We start from the raw sequence: 23,173 nt of genomic DNA on the forward strand, positions 1-23,173 counted from the left end.
GTCAGTGGTCGACAATAAAAGCCAGCAAGTGCCAGATCGGCCAAAGTTTCGTGACCTACCTGGGGCACCAAGTGGGAAGTGGCCAGGTGGCCCCCCTACAACCCAAGATCGACGCCATCCTGGCCTGGGAGCCCCCAATCACCCAGACAGAGGTCCGAGCCTTCCTGGGGCTCACGGTGTATTACCGGCGCTTCATAAAAGACTATGGCAGTATTGTGGGCCCCCTCACGGAACTCACTTCCAAAAGACAACCCCCGAAGGTACACTGGACCCCCGAGTGTCAGAACGCCTTTGAGACCCTCAAGACAGCGATGTGCACCGCCCCCGTGCTCCAAGCCCCCAATTACAGCCGGGAATTCGTAGTGCAAACAGATGCCTCCGATCACGGCGTCGGGGCAGTTCTCTCACAAATCAACCCCGAGGGAATTGATCAGCCGGGTAAAGATACCACTTGACGGATCAATGGGGGAAAGAGTTTCGATGGTCCTCCAACCGTTCCCCCGACGCCTGGTTTCGAGCGCCCCCAGCCTCCCTGGGCGCTGGCTCCACCACCTGCTGGGTGTCTGGACACGCACATTCCGGCCCCTCCGACCTCTAAAGTGCGAGGGTCCGGACATCAAAAGACGCCAGACCTATAACTGGGGCGGCTCCGGAGCAGGTCGGCAGTTGTATCCTGGAGTTGAGAGACACCGAGATGAACTCATTCGCGTGGAACCCGTAACCACCTTGGAGCCCTGCTGGCGCTGCCGCGGCTCATCTTCGCCGAACTATCCTGGGAGCCCTGCTGGCGCTGCCGCGGCCCATCTTCGTGAATCCATCTCTGGAGCCCTGCTGGCGCTGCCGCGGCCCATCTTTGTGAAACCATCTCTGGAGCACTGCTGGCGCTGCCGCGGCCCATCTTCGTGAAACCATCTCTGGAGCCCTGCTGGCGCTGCCGCGGCCCATCTTCGTGAAACCATCTCTGGAGCCCTGCTGGCGCTGCCCATCTTCGTGAAACCATCTCTGAAGCCCTGCTGGCGCTGCCGCGGCCCATACCGAAGGGCCCCCCAGCTCGAGGATTGAGAGCTGAGCGCAGGGTATCCCTATACCAGGCTAGCACCAAGACTGTCCCGCTACCCCCTTCCCTCAGAGACTAAGTTTGAGAGGATTCCAGGATCCAGTTATCCCTGTATCGTTACGATAACCTGCCTAAAAGTACTGATAAAAACGTTAAGAACCTATCTTGGTGTAGTGTCCATCTGTAGGGGGGGGTGACTGCTCGTCTGTACGATCCTAGGAGAGGAACCTCGCCAGGAGGCCTCTCACCCTTGCTCGGCCAGCCCTAAGATCCCCTTTCCAACAGAGATAGATAAGAGTGAGGGCGATAGATAAGAGTGAGGGCGATAGATAAGAGTGAGGGCGATAGATAGATAGAGTGAGGGCGATAGATAGATAGAGTGAGAGAGATAGAGGTGTGTGTGTGTGTGTGTGCGTGCTTGGGGTGTGTGTGTGTGTGTGTGTGTGTGTGTGCGCGCGCTTGGGGTGTGTGTGTGTGCTTGGGGTGTGTGTGTGTGCTTGGGGTGTGTGAATAGTGGGCATCTGTGGGGGGGGGTTGTGTGTGTGTGTGGGGTTGTGTGTGTGTGTGGGGTTGTGTGTGGGTGGGGTTGTGTGTGTGTGTGTGTGTGTGTGGGGTTTGTGTGTGTGGGGTGTGTGTGTGGGGTTGTGTGTGTGTGTGGGGTTGTGTGTGGGGTTGTGTGTGTAGGAGGGGTTGTGTGTGTAAGGGGGTTGTGTGTGTGTGGGGGGGGTTGTGTGTGGGGTTGTGTGTGTGGGGTTGTGTGTGGGGGGTTGTGTGTGGGGTTGAATTATCATTTAACTTGCAACCGAGCAGCTTCTGTTCACAAGCTTGAAAGCAGCAGTTACATAAATCTGGAGCTGCAGCATTCCCATGGCTTGCCAGTGCATGTTGCAAATGAAACTAAGCATAATGTGTCCCGTCGCACCTTGTTTCAGAATACAGCAGTGCACGATGTAATAATTAATGCTGCTGTCTGAAAAATCATTCATCTAACAAAGAATGTGTGACAATAGATAGGTATAAAAAAACTTTCATAAATAGATTATTGATTTGAACAAAAGATACAAACTGTAAATTATATGTTAGAACTACACAGCACTGTAATAAGACCGCTGGAGAGTCTCCTTGCCTGCTGTGTACATGTTTACAACCTGCAGTCCAAAGATCAGGGAAGTAGAGGAGGAAAAACGAGAGAGAAAGAATGGAAGAAAGAATGGAAGAAGGAATGGCAGATGGAGCTCAAGTGGGAGAGTGAGTGACAGAAGAGAGAGCGAGAGGAGAGAGATTAAAGGGGAGAGAGAGTCAAAGAAGGGGATAGAAATAGAAAGAGAGAAAGGGGGAGGAGAGAGAATATAGAGGGAAAAAGAGATAGAGGAGAGAGAATGAAGGAGAGAGAGAATTAGAGAGGAGAGAGAAAGAGATAGAAAAAGAGAGGGGGCAAAGCTAAAACAATGCCAACATTTTTTTTCAGGGACATCATATGTAGGAAATAAAGAACCCAAACGCACACATTTGGGAACCCCGAATATTCCTAAATACTGCCATGTAAAATGCAGCTCTGCACGTCAGCGCCTACTGACAGATCACACGCCTGTAAAAGCTCACAGAGGGGGTGAATGGGCGCCAGAGAGAGAAATTAAACGAAAGGACGCGAACAGATAACCCAGGCTTTTGATAGGGGGGGGGGGGCAAAGCTAAAGCAATGCGCCTTTTGCCTGTCTTTGTGAGATGAGCCGTCTGTTGTTCCTGTCTGTGAGATGCGCCCCCTGTTGTTCCTGTCTGTGTGAGATGCGCCCCCTGTTGTTCCTGTCTATGTGAGAACAAAGTGGGCATCTCCCAGTTTCCACACTGAAAGTGTTCAGAATTGAAGCGCTTTGCAATTTCTAGCTCTAAAGGTGGGGAAGGAGGGCACAGTGAGGTTTTACGAGCTGTGGGGATGCCACAACTCCTAATCAGCAAAATACATTTTTGTAGGCACATAAGCTGGCACTGGAGATTAGAGAACAGTGAGGGAGGTTTAAAATGGGAGCAAAGGAAGGTCAAACTATTGGTACTCACAGCTCAGATCTCTTGGCCATACTCTCGGTTTGAGAAGGAAAGGGCTTTTACAGGTTATTTTGTAAGAAAATCATTGCCAGGCTCCATTTTTCCTGTTAGCACCACCTAAAACAAAATTGAAAGTGGTGCGAAAATGTGGTGCAATGGCCAGAGCTGTCGACCTGGCAGCTTGGGAACGAGGCTCGACGTCAGCTCAACATTAGCAGCTGAAATCAGTGCCTAATTTGCTTGTATGAGATGAGCTCTTTAACTCAACCATAATCGAAATGTATGCCTGTTGCCTGTTCCACTCATCTGCAGCAAGCCAGCGTTGTTTTAGGGGCCAAAGCAGAGGAGTCTCGTATGCAATTACGAGACTAGATGCCTTGAATTAAGACAGTGCCCGCCTTGCGGGTGTTCGTGCGGGGGGGGGGGGGCGGGGGGGGGGGGGGATATACCACGATACTCCGAGAAACAAGAACGCAAGTGGAGCCAGGGAAACGCTGCTAGATAAGCGCGGGCTGCAGACAGCATAACTGAAAAGAAAGCCCATTGAATTCAAAAGAAAAAGATCAAAAGAAATTTTCGGCTATTTCATTTTAATGTGCCAGAGAGTTCGGAAGAACAGTAAACGCAGTAGGCAAGGAGGGAAAACAAGAAACCAGTGATCTTTTCCAGGGACTGGCATAGCATAGGTGGCCCCCTCTTTCTGCCTGCAGCTCACATGGGTCGCTTGTGGGTGACAAAGGAAGGGGTAGGGGGGCTCCAGGGGGATGCCAGCGTTACCCACAAGTGTTTTCAGCTCAGGGACGTGTGCAGAGTTTTACTTCGTAACGCACCTGTCACTGGAATAAAAGCAGTTGTGGGCATGTGGTTATTTTGGGCACCCTGTGTGGTGACCAGCTGCTCGCGCTCCAAGCACCGGACCCAGAGCTGGGGAAAGAGCCTGCGAAAACACTGAAGAGAGGCCCGCCGGTTCCCTAGGTGGCGCTGCGACTCGGCTCAGCCAGGTAAGCGTGGAGCAAAAAGGCCAGGGGTTGGCACCTTGTCGCACTAGCTGTCGAGGCCTGCTCAGCGCCGGAGGGGAGGGTAAAGATGCCAGTGAGCGCCGGGGGCATACATTTAAGGCAGTGCGTGAACAAGCCCCCTCTCTGGGGAGTCGCTTCCTGTGGATTTCACACAAATGTGTAAAGCCCGGATGCACGTAGTAACTAAAGGAAACCTGCATTAGGCACGTTTTTATTATTAAAAATAACAACAAGAGCTTGTTTTATTGCACACGCTGCCACAGTCTCACGCTTTCTGGAATTAGGTCCTTTGTATCTTCGAATGGTTGAAGATGTACTCGCCCATTGGACTATTTTGCTGGATTTCAAGATGTAGAGTTCTTTCGTAAACATACCTTTCTTGCCTGAGATTTTTACTTTTTACTTTTCCTTCCTCGACAACTCGAGCCCTGTGCTCGTCTCTAAATGGTAAGAGGTTGTGTGATCTGTTTCTAAATCAGAGACCCACTGGGATGTGACGAGCCACTGCGCACGTCACTAAGTAGATTTCTAGATTTTTTTCTGCCCTCCTGTGCCATTTCTAAGGCATGCCATTGGCACATTATTTGTAACCCCTGCCACTTACAAAGAGCAAGCTGAAGACCCTGCGTGTTAGATGGTACCATGAAGAAGGGGTTGCGTGTGCACTTTTGGGGCATGCACCTTAGGCCCTTGTCCACTAACTGTGCACCCTTGAGGCGTTCACTTTTGGCACGCGCTTGCTGTATGTTGCTTTCAGTTCTGCTTGCTTATAGGCCCTATTGCTTGACTGCAATCATTTGTACACTTGCGAATTTGACTGGAAAATAAATAGTAGAAAATAGACAAGGAATTGTGAGCGATTTCAATGACTGTTGTAACCCAAAAGTGCACGAAGACCTCTCTGAGTTGTATCTGGTATTAAAGCAAATGTATGGGTATGTGTCCTAAATAGGGGAAAATAACTTAATAAAGTGGGTGACGGAGGGAGACTAGAAGCAAGGGATACTTCCTGTATTACTATGTGAGAATAAAGGTTGCTATTAGAAAACAAGGGTCACGAATCACAAACAAGCTCTTGGCATTGCTGTGGGGAGGGGGGAGGGGGGGGGGGAGAAATGCAAGGCCTGGCGGCCGTGAAAGTGGCTCTCGGCATTGCGAGGGGCGCATTCCTTTGAAGTGTCGGGTCTGATGCAATTATGCGAGGCAGGCTGGTTAGGAAGCAAATGGCAAGGGAAGGAGGCTGAGGCTTTGATGTGGGGAAATGTGCATGCTTGTGGTCACATGATTTCACGTGAACTGTTGAAAATCCGCTTTTTAAGAGAGCTTACTTTAAGTCTTGGTTTCACCGCAATAGGTCTCTCTGCGAGACCTAAAATAGGACCAAGGAGGAATTGGCTTCAAGCACAAAAGGCTTGGCAGGGACATAAGCAGTGATTAGGTCTGAGAGGAATTTAGGGCCTACAGAGAATCTTCAACTGTATGCGATCTATAATTGATAGATCGTGTTAGGTCTGTCTTTCCATGGAAACACAGTTACAGCCTCTGAGGCTGCACATCAACATGACCTCCAGGTTTTGAAGACTTTGGAATTTGTAAAGGGTGCTGATTTTAACTGCAAAAAAAGTCTGTAGTCAACACTTTTGGAACTGGAGGCTTAAAGTCAAAACTTTGATCAAATTAGTAGTACTGCAGAGAAAAATTCCAGATTTTTTCACGATTTGAGATGAACTAAAAATAACAAATCTACAGGAGGATATATCCATTAGAATATTATTTTAAGTTCCAATTTCGAATAAAGCGAACAAGATTCCTGTTTACATCATATTTTGTTGTGGATATAAAAAGTTTCCTATTTTAAGCATGAACAAGTTTGTAACATAACTAGTCCCTTATTTTTTGTGTTAAAGAGCAATAGCTCACTTACATTTTTGGAGAGTGTTTTGACAGTGTTTAAAGTGTACGCTGGACTGATGATTAGTATTTAATTTTTTTGCACAGGTGAAAAGGTCTATCTTCAACACTATCCGTTTTAATCTTTGTGTATTGGCCTTGCTTCATAATTTTGGGTTAGCGCTAAGACTTACTGTCGAGGATTAGTGGGGCGAAATTCTCTAGATCCAGAAATTACTTGGGGTTCATTATTCTTCTCAACTGCCATATATCATTCATTTTCCCTATATGTTTTGATTCCTTGTTGGTCGATACTTAATGCCTATTTTTGTTCTCCTGTTTTCAGTTTTAATTTGTGCAGATAGGGCTGATTACTATTGCTCCCACTAGCTTCCATGTCTTAGTGTATCACATAAGCCATGGGCTCATAAAAGGACAACTGAAGTGATGACACAGAACCATGAACAGGTCAGCCCCTCCCAGTGACTTCTGTACAACCTTATTTTCAGTGACTCAGTGGCCAGGATGAAAAAATCATTAAACCAAAATAAAAATACTTTCAAACTGAATATCTATCTACTCAAAGAACATTTCCAAAGAAGGTACAACTTTTAGCAACATGGGTGGTAAGAGGATTGTAAGAACTCTGCAGGAAGACATATCTAACAGAACATCTACAAAGATATATGAAGTTCACATAAAAGGTACTATTCCTAATTTCACGCCCTGATCCATTCTCAAGCTGGTTAAACACGAAGAGCATGGGGCTAAGGTAATCAGTAACGTAAGCACGAAACCTTGGCAAGGCAGCATGCGCAAACTGCAACTCTTTCCTCATTTCCATGCTCCCAGGACTAATAGTAAATATGTGAATGGCTAATCAAATGACCAGTTGGAAACTGATTAAATCAAGAACATCAGGAGAGGAATAAGAGCTGCTGTTCCATTAGGTGAAATAAGCTCTAAAACATTCAGCATATCGGACATGCTACTGTGCACAATGTGACCTATCTGAAAAAGACTGCCAGCAAAGGGGCTTCGAGTTGTTAGTACTGGAGAGGCCCACATGTTATTCAAACGAAGGGATTTTCAAATAGAAACTCTGAGCCATCCCTGGGATCAAACTGCAGCACTGTTCATCTACATGCCAATGAAGTGAGAGTACCACAACAACTGGAGGATAAGTGCAAGTGATAGCGGTATCCTGTCACCCTGTAGAACACAAAACAGAGTGCAGCAGTCTTTCAGGGGCTACTGCAAGCGTCTCCTGGGCAGAAGGGCAGGAGACCCCAGAAGAGACATGAAGCCATCAACTCAAATGCAGAAGGAGGGACCGATACTACTGGATCAGGTTGCTAGAAAATTGTAAAAGCATTGCCTGAATGTCTTGCATTCTCTCTAGTGGAGAAAGGCATAGAGTAGAGTGGCATTAGAATCGTTCAGATTAATTTTATCTTCAGAATCTGGATGTAATCTACTGGCGGTGCATTATAAACCTGTTTCTTCACTTCCATTTGGATTATCGTGGGCTTGCAGCTAACAGAACAACATCACTTGCCATCAGAGATTAAGAATAAAAAAAACAAAAAAAACAAACAGATTTAAGCCTGAGGACTGAAATGGTCTCAAGCTGAAGAGCGTGGACGAAGAACAAGTTCTCTAGAGTATCAGGTTTTCCTTCACCAGATAGTAAGAGGGAAACACTTTAGGGTCTATACATCAATGATTGACATTTTGTTTTTTATTTCTTCAAATAAAATCCTAGTAGTTCTCAATACTTACACAACCGAGAGAAGAACTTATTTGAGTAATGCCTATTACAATCTTCAATGAAGGTGGTAATTTTGAGCAACACTTATTTGTGTCAATGCTAACAAATTCCAAACTCAATGAGCCAAATAACCTCATGTTAAAAATAGACTGTAAAGCCCTGCCACAAGTGGATTAAAAAGGTTCTCAATATGCAAAACATTAGTCAAAACTATTGTGATTAAACTAGTAACAGAGGATTACCATAGTCTGAAAAGATGACTTACTTTTATCTGTAAAAGTATTGCTGTAAGTCTAGAGATGAGGTCAGTCAGGCTTTCGTTTTCAACACAAGGTTGACCAGTTATTGTCGAGTTTGCTTGTCGGACCATCTCCTGGGCTTCCTCTTCACACCTTCGCCTCATATCTGTTGGCTGGTCAGCTGGCTGAAGGCCTTGGTCTGGTGCAAGCTGAGCAAAAGTAATGAAATTAAACTGGTAAATATTCTTATTTACACGAATTAATACAGTCAAGCAATAATATAAATAAAAGGGCACAATGCTAAGCAATTACAGTCTAAACACATACAAAAACCAGCTTGATCTTCAAGCAACCAAACATCTGCAGCTCGATATTAATCTTCCGAGATAATGGAGGCACACAACTGAAAAATGCTGCGTTATAGGAAAGAATAATGCAAAGGGCATTTAATTTCTTAGTTATACCTTCGATTCAGATCGCAGCTTGGTACACGGGTGTTGCTTGCAAGAGGTTACAAACACAAGCCAAAATTAACAAAATGAATAACTCCTGGGATGGCTGATGCATTTTCGAAGAGCATCAATAAATAGCTGGATTTATATGGATGGTCAACCATGGTGATATCTAATTAACAGAATGTATCCCTTGCATGCCAAAACAAGTTAGTTACTGAAAATATTATGGGTGTACGCATATACACATAGTCCTAGGTCCTCGAAGTTAAATCTCATTGGTGGACTGCAGTACCTATTGTACCATCTACTACAGTGGCAGGCAAGCTGTAGCCTAACTATAGTAGTGCAAAACCTGTAACTCAACCTTTCAAAATAACCCCTTTTGACAGGTTACACCCTTCCTTTTAAATATGTCACCCTGCGTAACCCTTACAGCCAGTAAGGCAGGGTGCACAGAATTTAAAAGTAAGACCTGCAGAAATGTAATGTCAACATGTCCTACGAAAGCTGGCTGGCCTATAGAGGAACACTGGGAAGTAATATTAATTCTGCTATCTCAGTGAAGGTAACAGCTAGAAGTTGGATTACATCTTTACTTTTAATATTTATTAAACCCCACTTCAATGTAGAACTGGGATCTTTAATAAATAGTAAGGAAAAAGCACCTTTGGAAAGTTACCCTTTTCCTGCAGAGCCTCTGAAGGATAATTTGCATTATCCTACAGCTTTCAGCCCTCCGAATGCTCAAGGCCTGACATGGGTGTGAAAACTGCTCTTAAAGCAAAGGCCTGGTGTGGAAGGTATTTTTATTCTTCTGGCAGGATGACCATTTGGGCTGTACCCAGGTGACTAATTGACTTCAAAGGGGCCTCCCCTGTCACAGACAGATGTAAGATGATGTTTGGAAGAACCTTTCTTTTGCTACCCCAGTTAGGCAGGCACCAATCCCAATGGGAGATGCCCCAAGAACTAGTTTAGAGTGAGCACGAACAAGAGACTAATTTCCCTGACCACACCATAGGGGTGGACACCCAGGCACACCATAATGGGAGAAGGGTGTCATCACCTTGGAATTACTCAATGACTGGCACTTTGGGATTATATGAAGTTGCGCACATAGGAAATGCTGCGAAATTTGGCAGGGCAACTCCAGGGAACTTTTACTCCATTGTTCAGGGAAGAGCCAGGAACCACCCTCAAGCTCGTGACAGGAACAAATAGGACATCCTATACCTTCCAGGGATTCCTACTGGACCTGTCTGACTTCAGAGGAACCATGCATGACCAGACCTGTGCCCTCTTGCACCCAGGACAAAGACATGGACTTCAAAGGACATAATGCTGACCTCCTGTTTAAGCTACAGGGACACAACAAGCTACAAGCGGACTTTTCTGCAATTTTACATCTGACCAGTTCCAACTGGACCTGTCCTGGAACCTGCTGCTGGCCTCTGCTGGAGAGTCCTGATCGCCAAGTCCTGTTCCTGAGGTTCTGGAACCCTTGGATAGCTGCACTTCTCCTAGAACCTCTGAAAACCTCAGACTTAGAACATTTGTGGCTCCAAAGACAACCAGAGTGCCAGGACAAACTTGCCAAGCCACTCAAACAAAAGTGCTTTGCTGCTGGGCTAAGAGTTCAGGTTTCTCCCACTTGGACCGTTTGCCCAATGGCAAACCCTCATCAGTGTGACCTTGTGGAGAAAGTATCCAGACTTGTGGAGCACTCTTCATTACAGCCTTGAGCCTTACCCCGCTGGAGGGCACCCAAAAAGCGACTAAGTTCTGATGCTCCCTAGGAGAGCCTCATCCAAAAATGCTAGAACCACTTTACATTGGCATCCAGTAAAGGAAAGAATTCTATTAAAGGGCCTATGCATTAGTCAACGGATCTTGATGAGAAAAGGACCAAATTACTTATACAATCTACTGTCCCCCTACAGTCCTACCAGGGCCTTACGTTCTGGGGGCTCTGGGTTGGTCCAAGTCCCAGTAATAAAAAGAATGAGAATGGGGGTTGTTCTTTCAGCTACTTGGTCGCTAAACAGTGGAATGCGCTTCCCCTGGATCTTAGGATGGAACAATCTGAAAACATTTTTCAGAAAAAACTTAAGACATGGCTCTTCCAGATATAGAGCTTTGTCTTTTTATGTTCCAGCCTGCTTTTATTGCATCTCATGTAGCTTCTTCCGGCCACAGCGCAGGGACACACTAGCTAGTGTAACCAGGGACTTTACAAACGCTTATTATTATTAGAGACACAATCTTGATCTGGTGATGGCTTCAAAAGTATCTGGCTGGCGAGGGGAAATTCAAATTTCTCCTGCTAGATTTACCCATCAAAATCGAATGGTTTTAAATGGACCCTTACCCAATGGCTTTCTAACTTCATGGAACCCTCATCGACTACAGCCTGCTGCCTTGCCGAAGATTTTTTACAACCATTTTTTTCAAACGAAATTCCTGGGCAAAACCTCCGACCAGATCAAACCTTGTCCCTGTATTCGACCCATGTTCCATCGCCGTCGACCTCAAATTGTGCCTAGGTTCTGGTCTATCGAGACCAGTTGAGCACACTTAGCGATTAACACACTTAGATGCTATTTTTAATGTAATCTTTAAAAAATCCATATCTTCAGTTCCCCTTATTGGATTTCTGTCATTTTGGTGACAGATCTTTAATTTATATATTCTCTATTGTTTTTATTGTGTTGTGTTTTAACTACTAAAGTTTTAGTACTGCATACATACTTTACTCATTTTTTGGTATTAATTATTTGTTATTATTATTATTATTACACATTGCCTCTAAGTTAAGCTTGTCTGCTCTGTGTCATAGCAATCAGGGGATCAAGCTCAGATTAATTTAGTGAATTTGCTTTTCCAGAGTTTTATATAGCACAAACTTGACCTGAAGTTATCAGGGCACTTTACAAGAGCACCAGTTGCGTGCCACAAAGACACATTCATTTTTATTAGGCATGGCGGGATTAAGTGATTTGCTCAATCACAGGATGTTGAGCGTCATTGCCGAGATTCGAACCAGGTTCCCCAGATTGGAGATTGACCTCCCTAGCCATTAGGCCACATCCTCTCCCCACTGGTTCACCTTGACAAGGACTGTGTTTCTTAAAGTGGGTAGTCACCCCTCTTTACTAATAACTCCGTTTCTTACACACCGGATAACAGTTCATTTGTTTGGTAAGTGCATTATTCAAGTAAAATACAACAACATGTGCAAGGTGTGAGAGGTTGGCCTGATATATAGTGCTCACTATTCTAGTGATCACTGTGTATCATACCAAACGACCCTTATTGATGATTGGTTGTAAGTCAACCTTATAGACCAGCTATCCTAGTAGAGTGGACAAAAGCAGTCTTTAGGTTAAACTCTAGAGGGCGTGTTAAGCCAGCTGTTTTACCATCACATATACCCCTTGAACACCAAGTGAAAGGACACCACACAAGTGGTTATGAAAATAAAGGATATTTATTTATAACAAGTCTACCCTGAACTCTTTATGAGTCAGGGAGCTAAGCACAATACAAAACTCTTACGAAAATACTTCAAGTTGCACAATTTACACAAATGCCAGAGGGGCACGAAAAACCATATACACAAAAAGTGGAATGCGAAATACTAGCAGGTGAGTAACTCGATCCAGAGGCTTCAGGATCGCTAGGACTACACTACTGAACTCTAGGGTTAGGAGCAGGAGGCCTAGGGAGATCGGGTACAGAGTGTGCACTCTCACGCGGGATGCGGGACAAAGTCTATGGAGGCTAGTATTTCTAAAGTTACTGTTTCCGGACGAATCCGACTAGGTAGAAGTAGTTCAAGATTCAGAATTATCTTATTTGGGAAGGGGGCCCGCTCCTACCTTTATCCTAAGAAAAGGGGCTGGAACGCGACTAGGTCCAGCCCATGGGTGGGACCAGGAGGGGGGTGGTTACACCCCTCTCCTTTGTCCGGTCTCTCCCCAGCTCAGGGGCTGGGGTGCCCCTGGAACTGGTTTGAGCCGGCATATGCACAGTGAGCACCGGGGTGCCACTTGCAGTCACCTTCCTCTCAGCCCTGCCTACCTGGGATACACAAAACCCTGTCTGGGATGGTGCTAGCACCGCCCCTGACAGGAAACCCTTTGTCCGAGCTCTCCTCGCTGGAAGGATTCCCAGCAGCAGGAGGTCAGACTTGTGTCTGTGGTGGCAGCATCCATTTTGTGATGCTGAGGCTCGAGTTAACTTTAACCGGGGTTCACAGTTACCTACATGTCGTGTCCCTCTAGAAGGGTGGAATGCTAACCCCGTCGCCAGAATTGGCGAGGGGTTAGTATTCCAATTCGTATGACACCTTACTCGACATGTTTTGATAAAGCGATACCAAAGTTGGCAAATAACCGCGAGAATTATAATGCACTTAAGAGTATATGGTACGCGTTATCATGGAACAGCTATTGGGACTTGGTTCCGCAAGCTGCAAACGGGCTCAGCTCATGCCAGAGCACCATCTCACATAATTCCAAGCACTCTGCCTTCAGGATTGATAAGGCCTGCCATAGGAGTGACTGATAGGAATACATGTGCCCATTTTAGGGTTAGATATAGGAATACTATATCTAAAGCAAAGGGTGATAACACCACCTTGCCCCAGCTGTCGTGCAGCCAGTTGTGTCAGATTTGGATGGCCAGCCAGGGGTGGCATAATACATGCTGCAGCCCCTGGTAGGCCCTGGGTACACCTATGCCCTGGATACCTAAGGTATGCTGTACAGGGACTGATAAGGTGGCCCAGTACCAATTGGTAAATGCACCTAAGATACATGTGTCAATTTAGAGAGAGAACAGCTAGGCTGTGGGTCTGATTAGCAGGCCCACAGCCAGGGAAAGTCGTAAACCAGTGAAGCAAAAAGCAAAAATCGGGGGTGACCATAGGATTGCAGACCCCACTCTCCTACACAAGGTTTCGACTGTCAAGTGCCCTTAAGAGTCCTAACAGCAGACTCTAGTGTCAAAGGCTGTCTGAGATTTAGAAAGGCAACAAATATCCCTTCAACTTGCATCAAAAGCAGCACTTGGATATAATGCGCTGAGTGAAAATATTGTACTATGGAGCATAGAAATTCTAGAGCTGGTGTGACATTAAAAAGATGAAATCATCTTCTGTAAAGTTTTCCCGAATTGTGCACGAAAAATAGATACTTGATTATAGTTATTAGAGGCGTTTCTAATAAATCAAATTGCGTTCGTCTGTCAGACGCCCATATAAACATCCCTAATACATACAACAATCATTACTACAAATACAGTTCATTTCATTAAAAGAACCATCACTTAAAATTCATTATTAACTTACACCTTTTAATAAACTGTCAAAATAATGCACCCATATTCCCATCTTATTTCACTCCAAGGCAAATAAGTAATTATGGGCCTCATGTACAAAGAAACGATTCAGTAAAAGTGGTTGCAAATAGTGTACTGACTTTTACCAAATTGTTTTTGATTTTGCAAACCGTCCTATGTTCTAATAGGTTGGTTAGCAAAATACCAAATCATAGTGAGTTGCAATTGTAAATGTAAATTGATATTTGTATAGCGCACTAGGGTCTCAAGGCGCTTGCACGAATACCGCTGTGGAACCCATCCTGGCTTTCCCTGTGAGGCGTCCACTCCTGGGCACCCCCAAGGTGGAGGCCAGGCATCCTTAGCGTTGTGGAGATTAAGCAAGCTATTGCCCAGAGTTGCAGAGTGGGACTCCATGATTGGAATAGGCACCGAGGCGAGAATTATCAGGTCCGTGGAATTTTGAGCCCAAGACCTGCTGAGGCGGGGAATTGAACCCTGGTCCCGGGCTAGACCAACCAACCTCATCAATATTCATGAGGTTGGTGGCAAATGGCGACCACTACAAAGGCCATATTCACAATGATGCTCGCCTGCTGGAGTTACCACACCACCATGTATGCAATTGCTTTCAAATGAGGCAATCTTTTTGTTTGTTTTATATTTTTAATTTCAGCTTGTTTTCATTAAAGGGGAACTGGATGTGTTAAAAACAAACAACAAGTTACACAAACCTCTTAGTTGTATGCAGTAGTCCCTAGGTTACCCTTTCCTGTTTGTAAATGGGGTTACCAACTCCTTTGAGCTGGTGGTAAACTATTAATGTTTTGCAACCGCATATCAGTTGCAAAACAATTATAAATACCTTAAGGAAATTTGGAACTGATAAGCTAAACACACCCCTTCCAAATACTGATTCTGTATTGTTTCCAAAACCCACTAAATGATCCGGAAATTCCGTTCTGAATCGTTGAGTTTAGTACATTTCAAAAAGTGTTTTAGTGTTTGCAAACCCTCAGATTTACCCTATGTGTGGGTTTGCACCTATTAAATTACTTTGTACGTGAAACCCTATAAAGAGTGCTGAACAGTTCTAATACCAGCCTGAAATGTTTTAAGAATTTCTTGCAGATTCTATAACAGAGCACGCGCGTCACCACATCTGGGTGTCTTGCTATGCAAATACATTGGTTGCAAGGACAAGCCCTCAAAACATTCCACATATTTAAAAATCATCCTTATTTCAAAATAGATATACTCAAAAAAATTTCTTCTTTTGCTCCTAATAAAAGTTTTCCTCACAAGTTAGGCCAAGGAAAAGTAACTCTTTAGCATGTTAAGCCCCAAATAATTTAGGCATTTATCAATCATTTCACCACTTCTTGAAATACAAACTTGTTCATGTACCCGTCCATTCTCCTCACTGTCATTAAAAACTCCTTCATTAACAGGGGTATAATCTCACATACAGATATTGGACTTCATTTTCACATTAAGTTCCCTCCTAAAATCGCTATTGCTTCGATACAGGTCTCGAAGATTTCTTACAAGGTATTCAATTAAAACTGCAAAGAAGCTAGGACTAATCTTTGAGCCAAAATAAACATTTGTAGGTGCCAATCATTCCACCTGTAAACAATGCTCTAGTTAAATTAAGTCAGTTAAGATATTGTTCCAACCTGAAACTACTTTAAGGGCTTTGCACTTTTATTTCATTTATATCAAAAGTTGTTAGGCCTCCAACATCTGGTTCTCTAGCTTTGCTTAACTAATGAATTACAAATTCTTTACTATGGGCAAGGCCACATGCCACATCTTTAGGCACATCAGCATAGAATTCTTACCCAACTGGTTATCATTTCAATGCTGAAGATACTAACCATCAAACATAAATGTGTTCCATGAGATTGCTGAGTCGTAATCATACTTATCAAATCACAACTAGAACTCAAAATAATATATCAATTCTCAAGAAATTGTATTATTTACCCAAATCTGAAGGACTCCTAATTAGCATGCTCTACTATCAATTTAGGTAGCAGAACAAATATACTGTTAAGAATTGGGTCCAAATAACATGTTTCCAGATAGCAAATGTTTCAAAAAAAATAATGCCATTCAGGCTCATCATTTTTGGAATCAACTGCCACAATATTAAAACATTGCTGGATGACGTGTTATAGGGGAGAGACAAAGTTTGCTTTACCTACAGGAACAATAACAGCTGCAATTGCAATTAGACCCTCAACAAGATCTCACTAATAAGTCATGGCAATTAGCTCACAATACTGACTGGCGCATTTGATTGTAGGCATGTAGAACTGGTTTTACATAACAAAATGATGTAGTGCATATGACATCAAAACTAACAAGGAAGAAAAAAATAGGATTTCAATTTACCAAGGTAACTGACACATTTGTAAAAGAATATGGTTAGTCTGTGTTATTTTCTTATGACCTGTTAATCTGTAAGAGGGTTAAAAAGCTACTCCTACATGTAAGGAGGACAATGATTCTAAGTAGCCCTGATAAGAATAAGCCCCATATCCTAATAGGGTTTCCCTTAGATTTACACAAAGATAGAAATTTGTGGGCTCCTATTTTATCTATCAAACTATATTTTCCTTGTAAATTCACCATATTTTAATGAAGGTGAAAAAGGAGGTTTGTCTTGGTACTGCCCAATTTCGCTGAAGTTTAAGTGGCAGTAGGATCTTTGGGGCTCATTATGATGGTGGGCAGACACCAGTCCGACAGCCATCATAACGGTGATGGGAACGCCTGCCAGACGCGCGGCTGTCCCACCAGCCCAATTACAATGCGCCCGCCAATATGGCTGGCGCATCCTGGCCTTTTACCATTGCGGGTGGTGCTGCTGGCTGCAGCACCGTCTGCAATAGTAAAAGAGCATGCACAGCGTTTCCCTGCACCACGTGGCAGGCACCACGCAGTGCCTGCTACTTGGTGCAGGGAACTTCAGGGGGTACGATGGGTACTCCCACAGTGCACCCCCTGCCAGAGGGGGCCCGCATCAGGCCCCCAAAGCCAATCCCCGCCAGTCTTTCCATGGCAGCATTGCCACCATGGAAAGGCCTATACATCACCCACATCCTAATATTGTGGAGGGTGCCTGCTAGGCACCGCCACCATATTAGTGGCCCAACTCCGCCCGGCAGGCAATCGTAACGATTGGCACCGGCGGAAAAGCAGTGGACAGAATATGCGTCCGCTGCGATACCCACCACCATCTTAATGTGGTGGTGGGTAATTCCAATTACCATGGCATAAAGATTGCCACCGCCCTCCCGGCGGTGGCAAAAGTTACGCAATCGTAATGGGCTCCTTATTTACCATACTTCAGGTCTGGGTTTAGCTGAATGGGATCCTGGCTGAAACTTAACATGGGCTTAGAGCTGGCCTCGGCACAGCAGAAAGAAGTCCAAATTTTCATCTTTTAACTAGTAGATTTCTGTTTGCCAAAAAGGGATCTCAACATTTAGACTTTATGGCTCGAAGCTTGGCTTTTTGCTCGGGATAACAGTACTAACCTTAGCTCTTACTTAGAATCCATGGGACTTGGATTCCCCTCTATTGATTTATAAGTCGTCTGCATTGTGATTTGTCAGCTAGAACTGGGTATAGGCAAGATGGGATTGTTTCGATGAAGAACTTACTTACCTTAAGTAACGCTCTATGATGGATACCATCTATCTGCAGATTCCTCACCTAATGAATATTCTCCCGGCACCGGACTGGATAAGAACAACCTATTAACAGCACCCCTGCCAACCAGTAGGTAGTGTCCTGTGGCTCCATGTTGATCTGTTTGAATTTGTTTGAAAACCCTTGTGGGATTGTAAAGGGAGATGTGGAAGCAATTAAGAGGGCTTTTCATATGGACAGGAGGGCCCAAAGAGAAGGGGAGGAGCTCATGAAACCTAATATTAGGAAATATGTTATGTTAAAAACCTGTGACACCATGGAACTATATTTAACATGCACCTTCACTTCTCATGAAAAAATTTTGCTGACGAGGTTCAGGTTTAATATTTTTCATCATCTTTTAATTAGACCCAAGTCGGATATTTTTAATAAAACTGTTGCTCCCCGTGGCTGCGACGGGAAGTCTCCACAGGATATGCTGTATTTTATATTTTTATGTAGGTTTTATGAATACCCACGCAGACGTTACCGTGTTGCTCTTTTAAAGAAACTACATTTTAATCAAATAAGACCAGCACTTATGTATTTACAGCTTTTGCACAGTGACAGCGTTCTTCATGTTATAGAATTTCTAAAATTAACTGTCAAACTGAGAAATTGCCTGGACCAGTGATTCTACACCTCTGAAGGATGATGAGCTTATTTATTGAAAGATCTTATATCATGTTGTAAACCCAGTATTAATTGCACTTTACTGCTGATCTCGTCTACTTACTCATTAATGAAATACGTATAACATGTTTTTTTTTGTAAATATGACTTTTAAAAATGAAATGTTCAATGTATTTTATATGTGTACTTTTATGGCTTGAAACAAAACCGAAATAAAGTCTCTATTGAATTGAATTGATCTCATTCCTCTCTGAAAGTGATGTGTGGAGCTGCATATAAGAGCCACTCATGCGCTGACGTCAGTTACTTTCTAGACTGTCCGCACACCAGAGACAGAGCAGAACAGCAGATTGGTTTGACCAGTGTGCAGATCTCTGGACCTGGGATCTCCTTAAATGGAAAAACAGTCCAATATACAGGACAAGGAAGAGTGAAGGTCGGATGTGTAAACAGAAGTTAGAGTATTCACCAGAAAGAGTGTTGCATAAGGTAAGTAATTTATCCTTCTGATGGATACTTCTGACCCTAGAGTACTCAACTGGTAAAATTATATAAAAGTAGGACTTCCTCGGTGGAGGGTCTATAAACAACCAAACACCCCTGCAGGACCAAACGGACAAAGTGCCCATCCCAACAGGCCTAGTAGTCCAGCCAGTAGTACTTTGTGAGCCTATGAACTGCTGCCCACGCAGCAGCCTGACAAATGTCCAGGACAGGCACACTTCATGACAAAGCAGTGGTAGCCGCCTTTGCTCAGGTGGAATGAGGCCGCAAGCCCACTGGGACATTACTTCTTGGTACATATTGAAGCAGAGAACAAAGCGGCAGATGGACCTTTTCCATACTGCCATGTCATTCTCGCCCCAGCAAATCCATCAAAGAGCTGCTGTTCCTTGGTACAATCAGTGTAGAAGCTTAGGGCTGGTTTTTAGATCCAGTCAATGGAGTCTCCTCCTCCTTAGAAGAGTGAGGCATGTAAATGGCGGAAGGGTGATCGTTTTCTTAACATGAAAAGAAATGACAATTTTTTTTTGAAAATAATCTTGTGCCCCTAGCAGCAGCTTACGTGGAAAGAATATGTATGTAGAGTTGACAGAAGTCTTGTAGCTCACACACACCACGCCGATGTTTTCATGATAAGTAAAACCATCTTGAGTACACATTAGGAATGTGAGAACTACATTCAAGTCTCATTGAGGCATGATGAAAGGTACACAAATGCAGCAAAACTTTTTAAAAAAAAATTCATTGCAGCAGGCGATTTAAATAAGGAAGGCTGCGGCCCTAGGGAGCCCAGCGGCAAGATAGCAGTCGCTTAGCGAGGCTCTGCTGGCTGTCTCTACAATCCAATATTGTTGGAAAGGGGATCTTAGGGCTGGCCGAGCAAGGGTGAGAGGCCTCCTGGCGAGGTTCCTCTCCTAGGATCGTACAGACGAGCAATCACCCCCCTACAGATGGACACTACACCAAGATAGGTTCTTAACGTTTTTATCAGTACTTTTAGGCAGGTTATCGTAACGATACAGAGATAACTGGATCCTGGGATCCTCTCAAACTTAGTCTCTGAGGGAAAGGGGTAGCGGGACAGTCTTGGTCCTAGCCTGGTACCGAGATACCCTACGCTCAGCTCTCGATCCTCGAGCTGGGGGGTTCTTCGGTATGGGCCGCGGCAGCGCCAGCAGGGCTCCAGAGATGGTTCCACGAAGATGGGCCGCGGCAGCGCCAGCAGGGCTCCAGGGATGGTTTCACGAAGATGGGCCGCGGCAGCGCCAGCAGGGCTCCAGAGATGGTTTCACGAAGATGGGCCGCGGCAGCGCCAGCAGGGCTCCAGAGATGGTTTCACGAAGATGGGCCGCGGCAGCGCCAGCAGGGCTCCAGAGATGGTTTCACGAAGATGGGCCGCGGCAGCGCCAGCAGGGATCCAGAGATGGTTTCACAAAGATGAGTTCGTCTCGGGGTCTCTCGACTCCAGGATACAACTCCCGACCTGCTCCGGAGCTGCCCCAGTTATAGGTCTGGCCTCTTTTGATGTCCGGACCCTCGCGCTTGGAGGTCGGAGGGGCCGGGATGTGCGTGTCCAGACACCCAGCAGGGGGGTGAAGCCAGCGCCCAGGGAGGCTGGGGGCGATCGAAACCAGGCGTCGGGGGACGGTCGGAGGACCATCGAAACTCTTTCCCCCATTGATCCGTCAAGTGGTCTCTTTACCCCCTGGTCGGATCGTGGTGCCTCGATGTCGGGGCTTCGCTGGGTCTACGGCTGGGGTCGGGCTGAGGCCTCGAGGTCTGGTCGCGGAGGGCCCAAGATGGAGTCTGGGCCTGAGATGGTGGTCCGGGATAGGGTTCGGACCTGCCGAGGGTGTTGAGGAGAGGTTGTCGAGTTCCATCGGGAGAGAGCTGGGGGCTGCCCGGAGGGGCGGCTCTCATGGAGGGTGGATGGTGCTGCTCTCGGCCGGGGAACAGGGGTCGAGGTAGTCCGGGGCCCGCCATGCGGGAGGAGTGGGACCACGCCATGAGGCCGGGTCCAACAAATATCGGATGTATGGCGTTACAACGCATAATTTTACATCGCATTCCATTACAACGCGATTTTTACAACGCAGGATCCATTACAATGCATGCCTTTACAACGCATGTCATTACATAGCAGATGCTATTACAACGCATGCCATTACAACGTAAGTATAGGTAAGTATATCTTTTTTAAAAAAATGTAATTAAGTTAAACTAATTAATTTAATTTAATTTAATTAATTTTAAAATTGTAAATGATTTAATTTAATACATTTAATAATATTAATTTAATTAATTTAATTTAATTAATTTTAAAATTGTAATTAATTTAATTTAATAAATTTAATAATATTAATTTAATTAATTTAATTAATTTTAAAATTGTAATTAATATAATTTAATAATTTAATTTAATTAATTTTAAAAATGAAATTAATTTATTTTAATTAATTTAATTTAAATAATTTAATTAATTTATAAATTGTAAATAATATAATTTAATTAATTTAATTTAAATAAATTAAATTAATTTATTTAAAGTCATTTTTTTTTTTAAACTGAACCCTAGATATACCCCTGTACCCCAAAACCCAAACCCAGCCCTAAAACCTAAAAAATACCCCTGTACCCTAAAACCCAAAACTAGCCCTGAACCCTAAAAATACCCCTGTACCCCAAAACCCCAAACTAGCCCTGAACCCTAAAAATACCCCTGTACCCCCAAACCCAGCCCTGAAACCTAAAAATACCCCTGTACCCCAAAACCCAAACCTAAAACCTAAAAATACCCCTGTACCCCAAAACCCAAACACAGCCCTAAAACCTAAAAATACCCCTGTACCCCAAAACTGAAACCTAAAAATACCCAAAACCCTCAAAACATATACCTCAGTACCCCAAAACATATACTCCTATACTTATTTTTAAAATTACTTAAATTAATATATTTAATTTATAATATAAAAAACATACATTAATATATTTATTTATAATTAATATTAATTAAATTAATTAAATAATATTAAATAAAATTAAAAGAATTATATACTTACCTAAACTTACGTTGTAATGGCATGCGTTGTAATAGCATCTGCTATGTAATGTCATGCGTTGTAAAGGCATGCGATGTAATGTATCCAGCGTTGTAAAAGTTGCGTTGTAATATAAGTGCGTTGTAAAAGTTCCGATGTAACGGTGGTTTCCCACAAATATCAATCCACATTGCAAAGGCGCTGATAGTTACAATATTAGGCTGCTTTATTGCCTGAACTACTATAACTGAATATGTCAGTATCTTGGAAGTAGCTACTGAGAAAGCCTTAATCCCGTGGAGCATCACGGTGGCCCCTTCCCCCTCATCCGGAAGCACGCTTCTGAAGCGTATCTTGACCTGAATAACCTGGGGCCTTGTGCTGCGGGTCCCTGGTACTGCGATCACTTCACATGGGCTTGGCCCAGGGGTAGATGAAAGCTGGTTGGCCCCAGGAAAGACCCGAGAAAGGCTTTGTGGTCATGACAGCTGGAGCAGAAACGTGCAAAGGGTCAGCTCCAGGGAGTGGCAAGCCCCTGGCTTGTCACAGGCAGCTCACCTTTACTGACTGTCATTTGCGAAGCAACGGGGATGGCCTGTCGGGGCCTCCCGCACAGGCCCCCCCCAAACATGAACCTGGCCCACCCAATCATGAGCCTTGGCCCTCACAGTGAATCTGCCACTGATGCACAACAATAATACAAAATGCCCAGATAACTCTGGTGATTTATGATCCTTCTGGAGAGCAATCATTTGTCTGTTGGTAGTTTTTAAATGCATATATTCTGAATTTTATGTGGATGGTTCATTGGGTTACTGCCTTTGTCCTTGTATTACTTGCAGTTCAGAAGGTACAATCCTAAGATAGGACAGTGATCTATGAACTGTCAAAGAGCTGCATACAAACTTCGCTTTTTTGTGTTGTTATATAGTTAAAACGTACCCAGTCTTTCATATTCTAATGTTTCTAACACAAGTTTGTTTGGGCAGTTATACATTTTTATCAGTACAGCCAACCCCCAACCACTGGAGTACTCTTTAAACCCTAAGCTTGTGCTTCTCCGGATCAAACCCTCTCAAAATATATTGCCCACCAGTATGGATGACGCGATTCCTACACCTTGCACGCTCTCCCGTCTTTCTGCGCCCTGAACAATCAACCGGAAGAGGCCATTTACGCCGGAAGAGGCTATTTACGCCGTAAATGGGGTTCAAAGTGGGGAGATTTGCATATCAAAAGAAAGTCGAGGCTTGTGTGAAACCATACAATGCGGTGGACTTCATATGATACAAAGCGAGGCAGTATAGCCCATCGTGTCAACGCGCCTATTGGTGCTGTATGCAAAATTAGGCTTAGACTGACATTCTTACTGGACCAGCTTTGCCTTTCGTCCCTCTGAGTTTGAAATGGGCACTGTGAATTCGGGGTGATATGCACCCACAGATGACCTAGTCCTGTATGGTCGTCCCCTGAGAATAAGTT

General features: G+C 44.4%; 1 protein-coding gene across 1 annotated transcript in view; it reads right to left on the reverse strand.

Annotated features, from left to right (window-relative positions):
• The window catches only part of LIN9 (lin-9 DREAM MuvB core complex component), a 604,858-nt gene that overhangs the window by 45,204 nt on the left and 536,481 nt on the right, over window positions 1–23,173 (reverse strand). Inside the window, exon 13 of the mRNA XM_086926178.1 lies at window positions 8,046–8,228. Within this exon, the coding sequence (XP_086782304.1) occupies window positions 8,046–8,228 (183 nt within the window). The remainder of the gene's footprint in view (window positions 1–8,045; window positions 8,229–23,173) is intronic.

Source organism: Lissotriton vulgaris, chromosome 6 (genome assembly GCF_964263255.1).
Source record: "Lissotriton vulgaris chromosome 6, aLisVul1.2, whole genome shotgun sequence".
NCBI lineage: Eukaryota > Metazoa > Chordata > Amphibia > Caudata > Salamandridae > Lissotriton > Lissotriton vulgaris.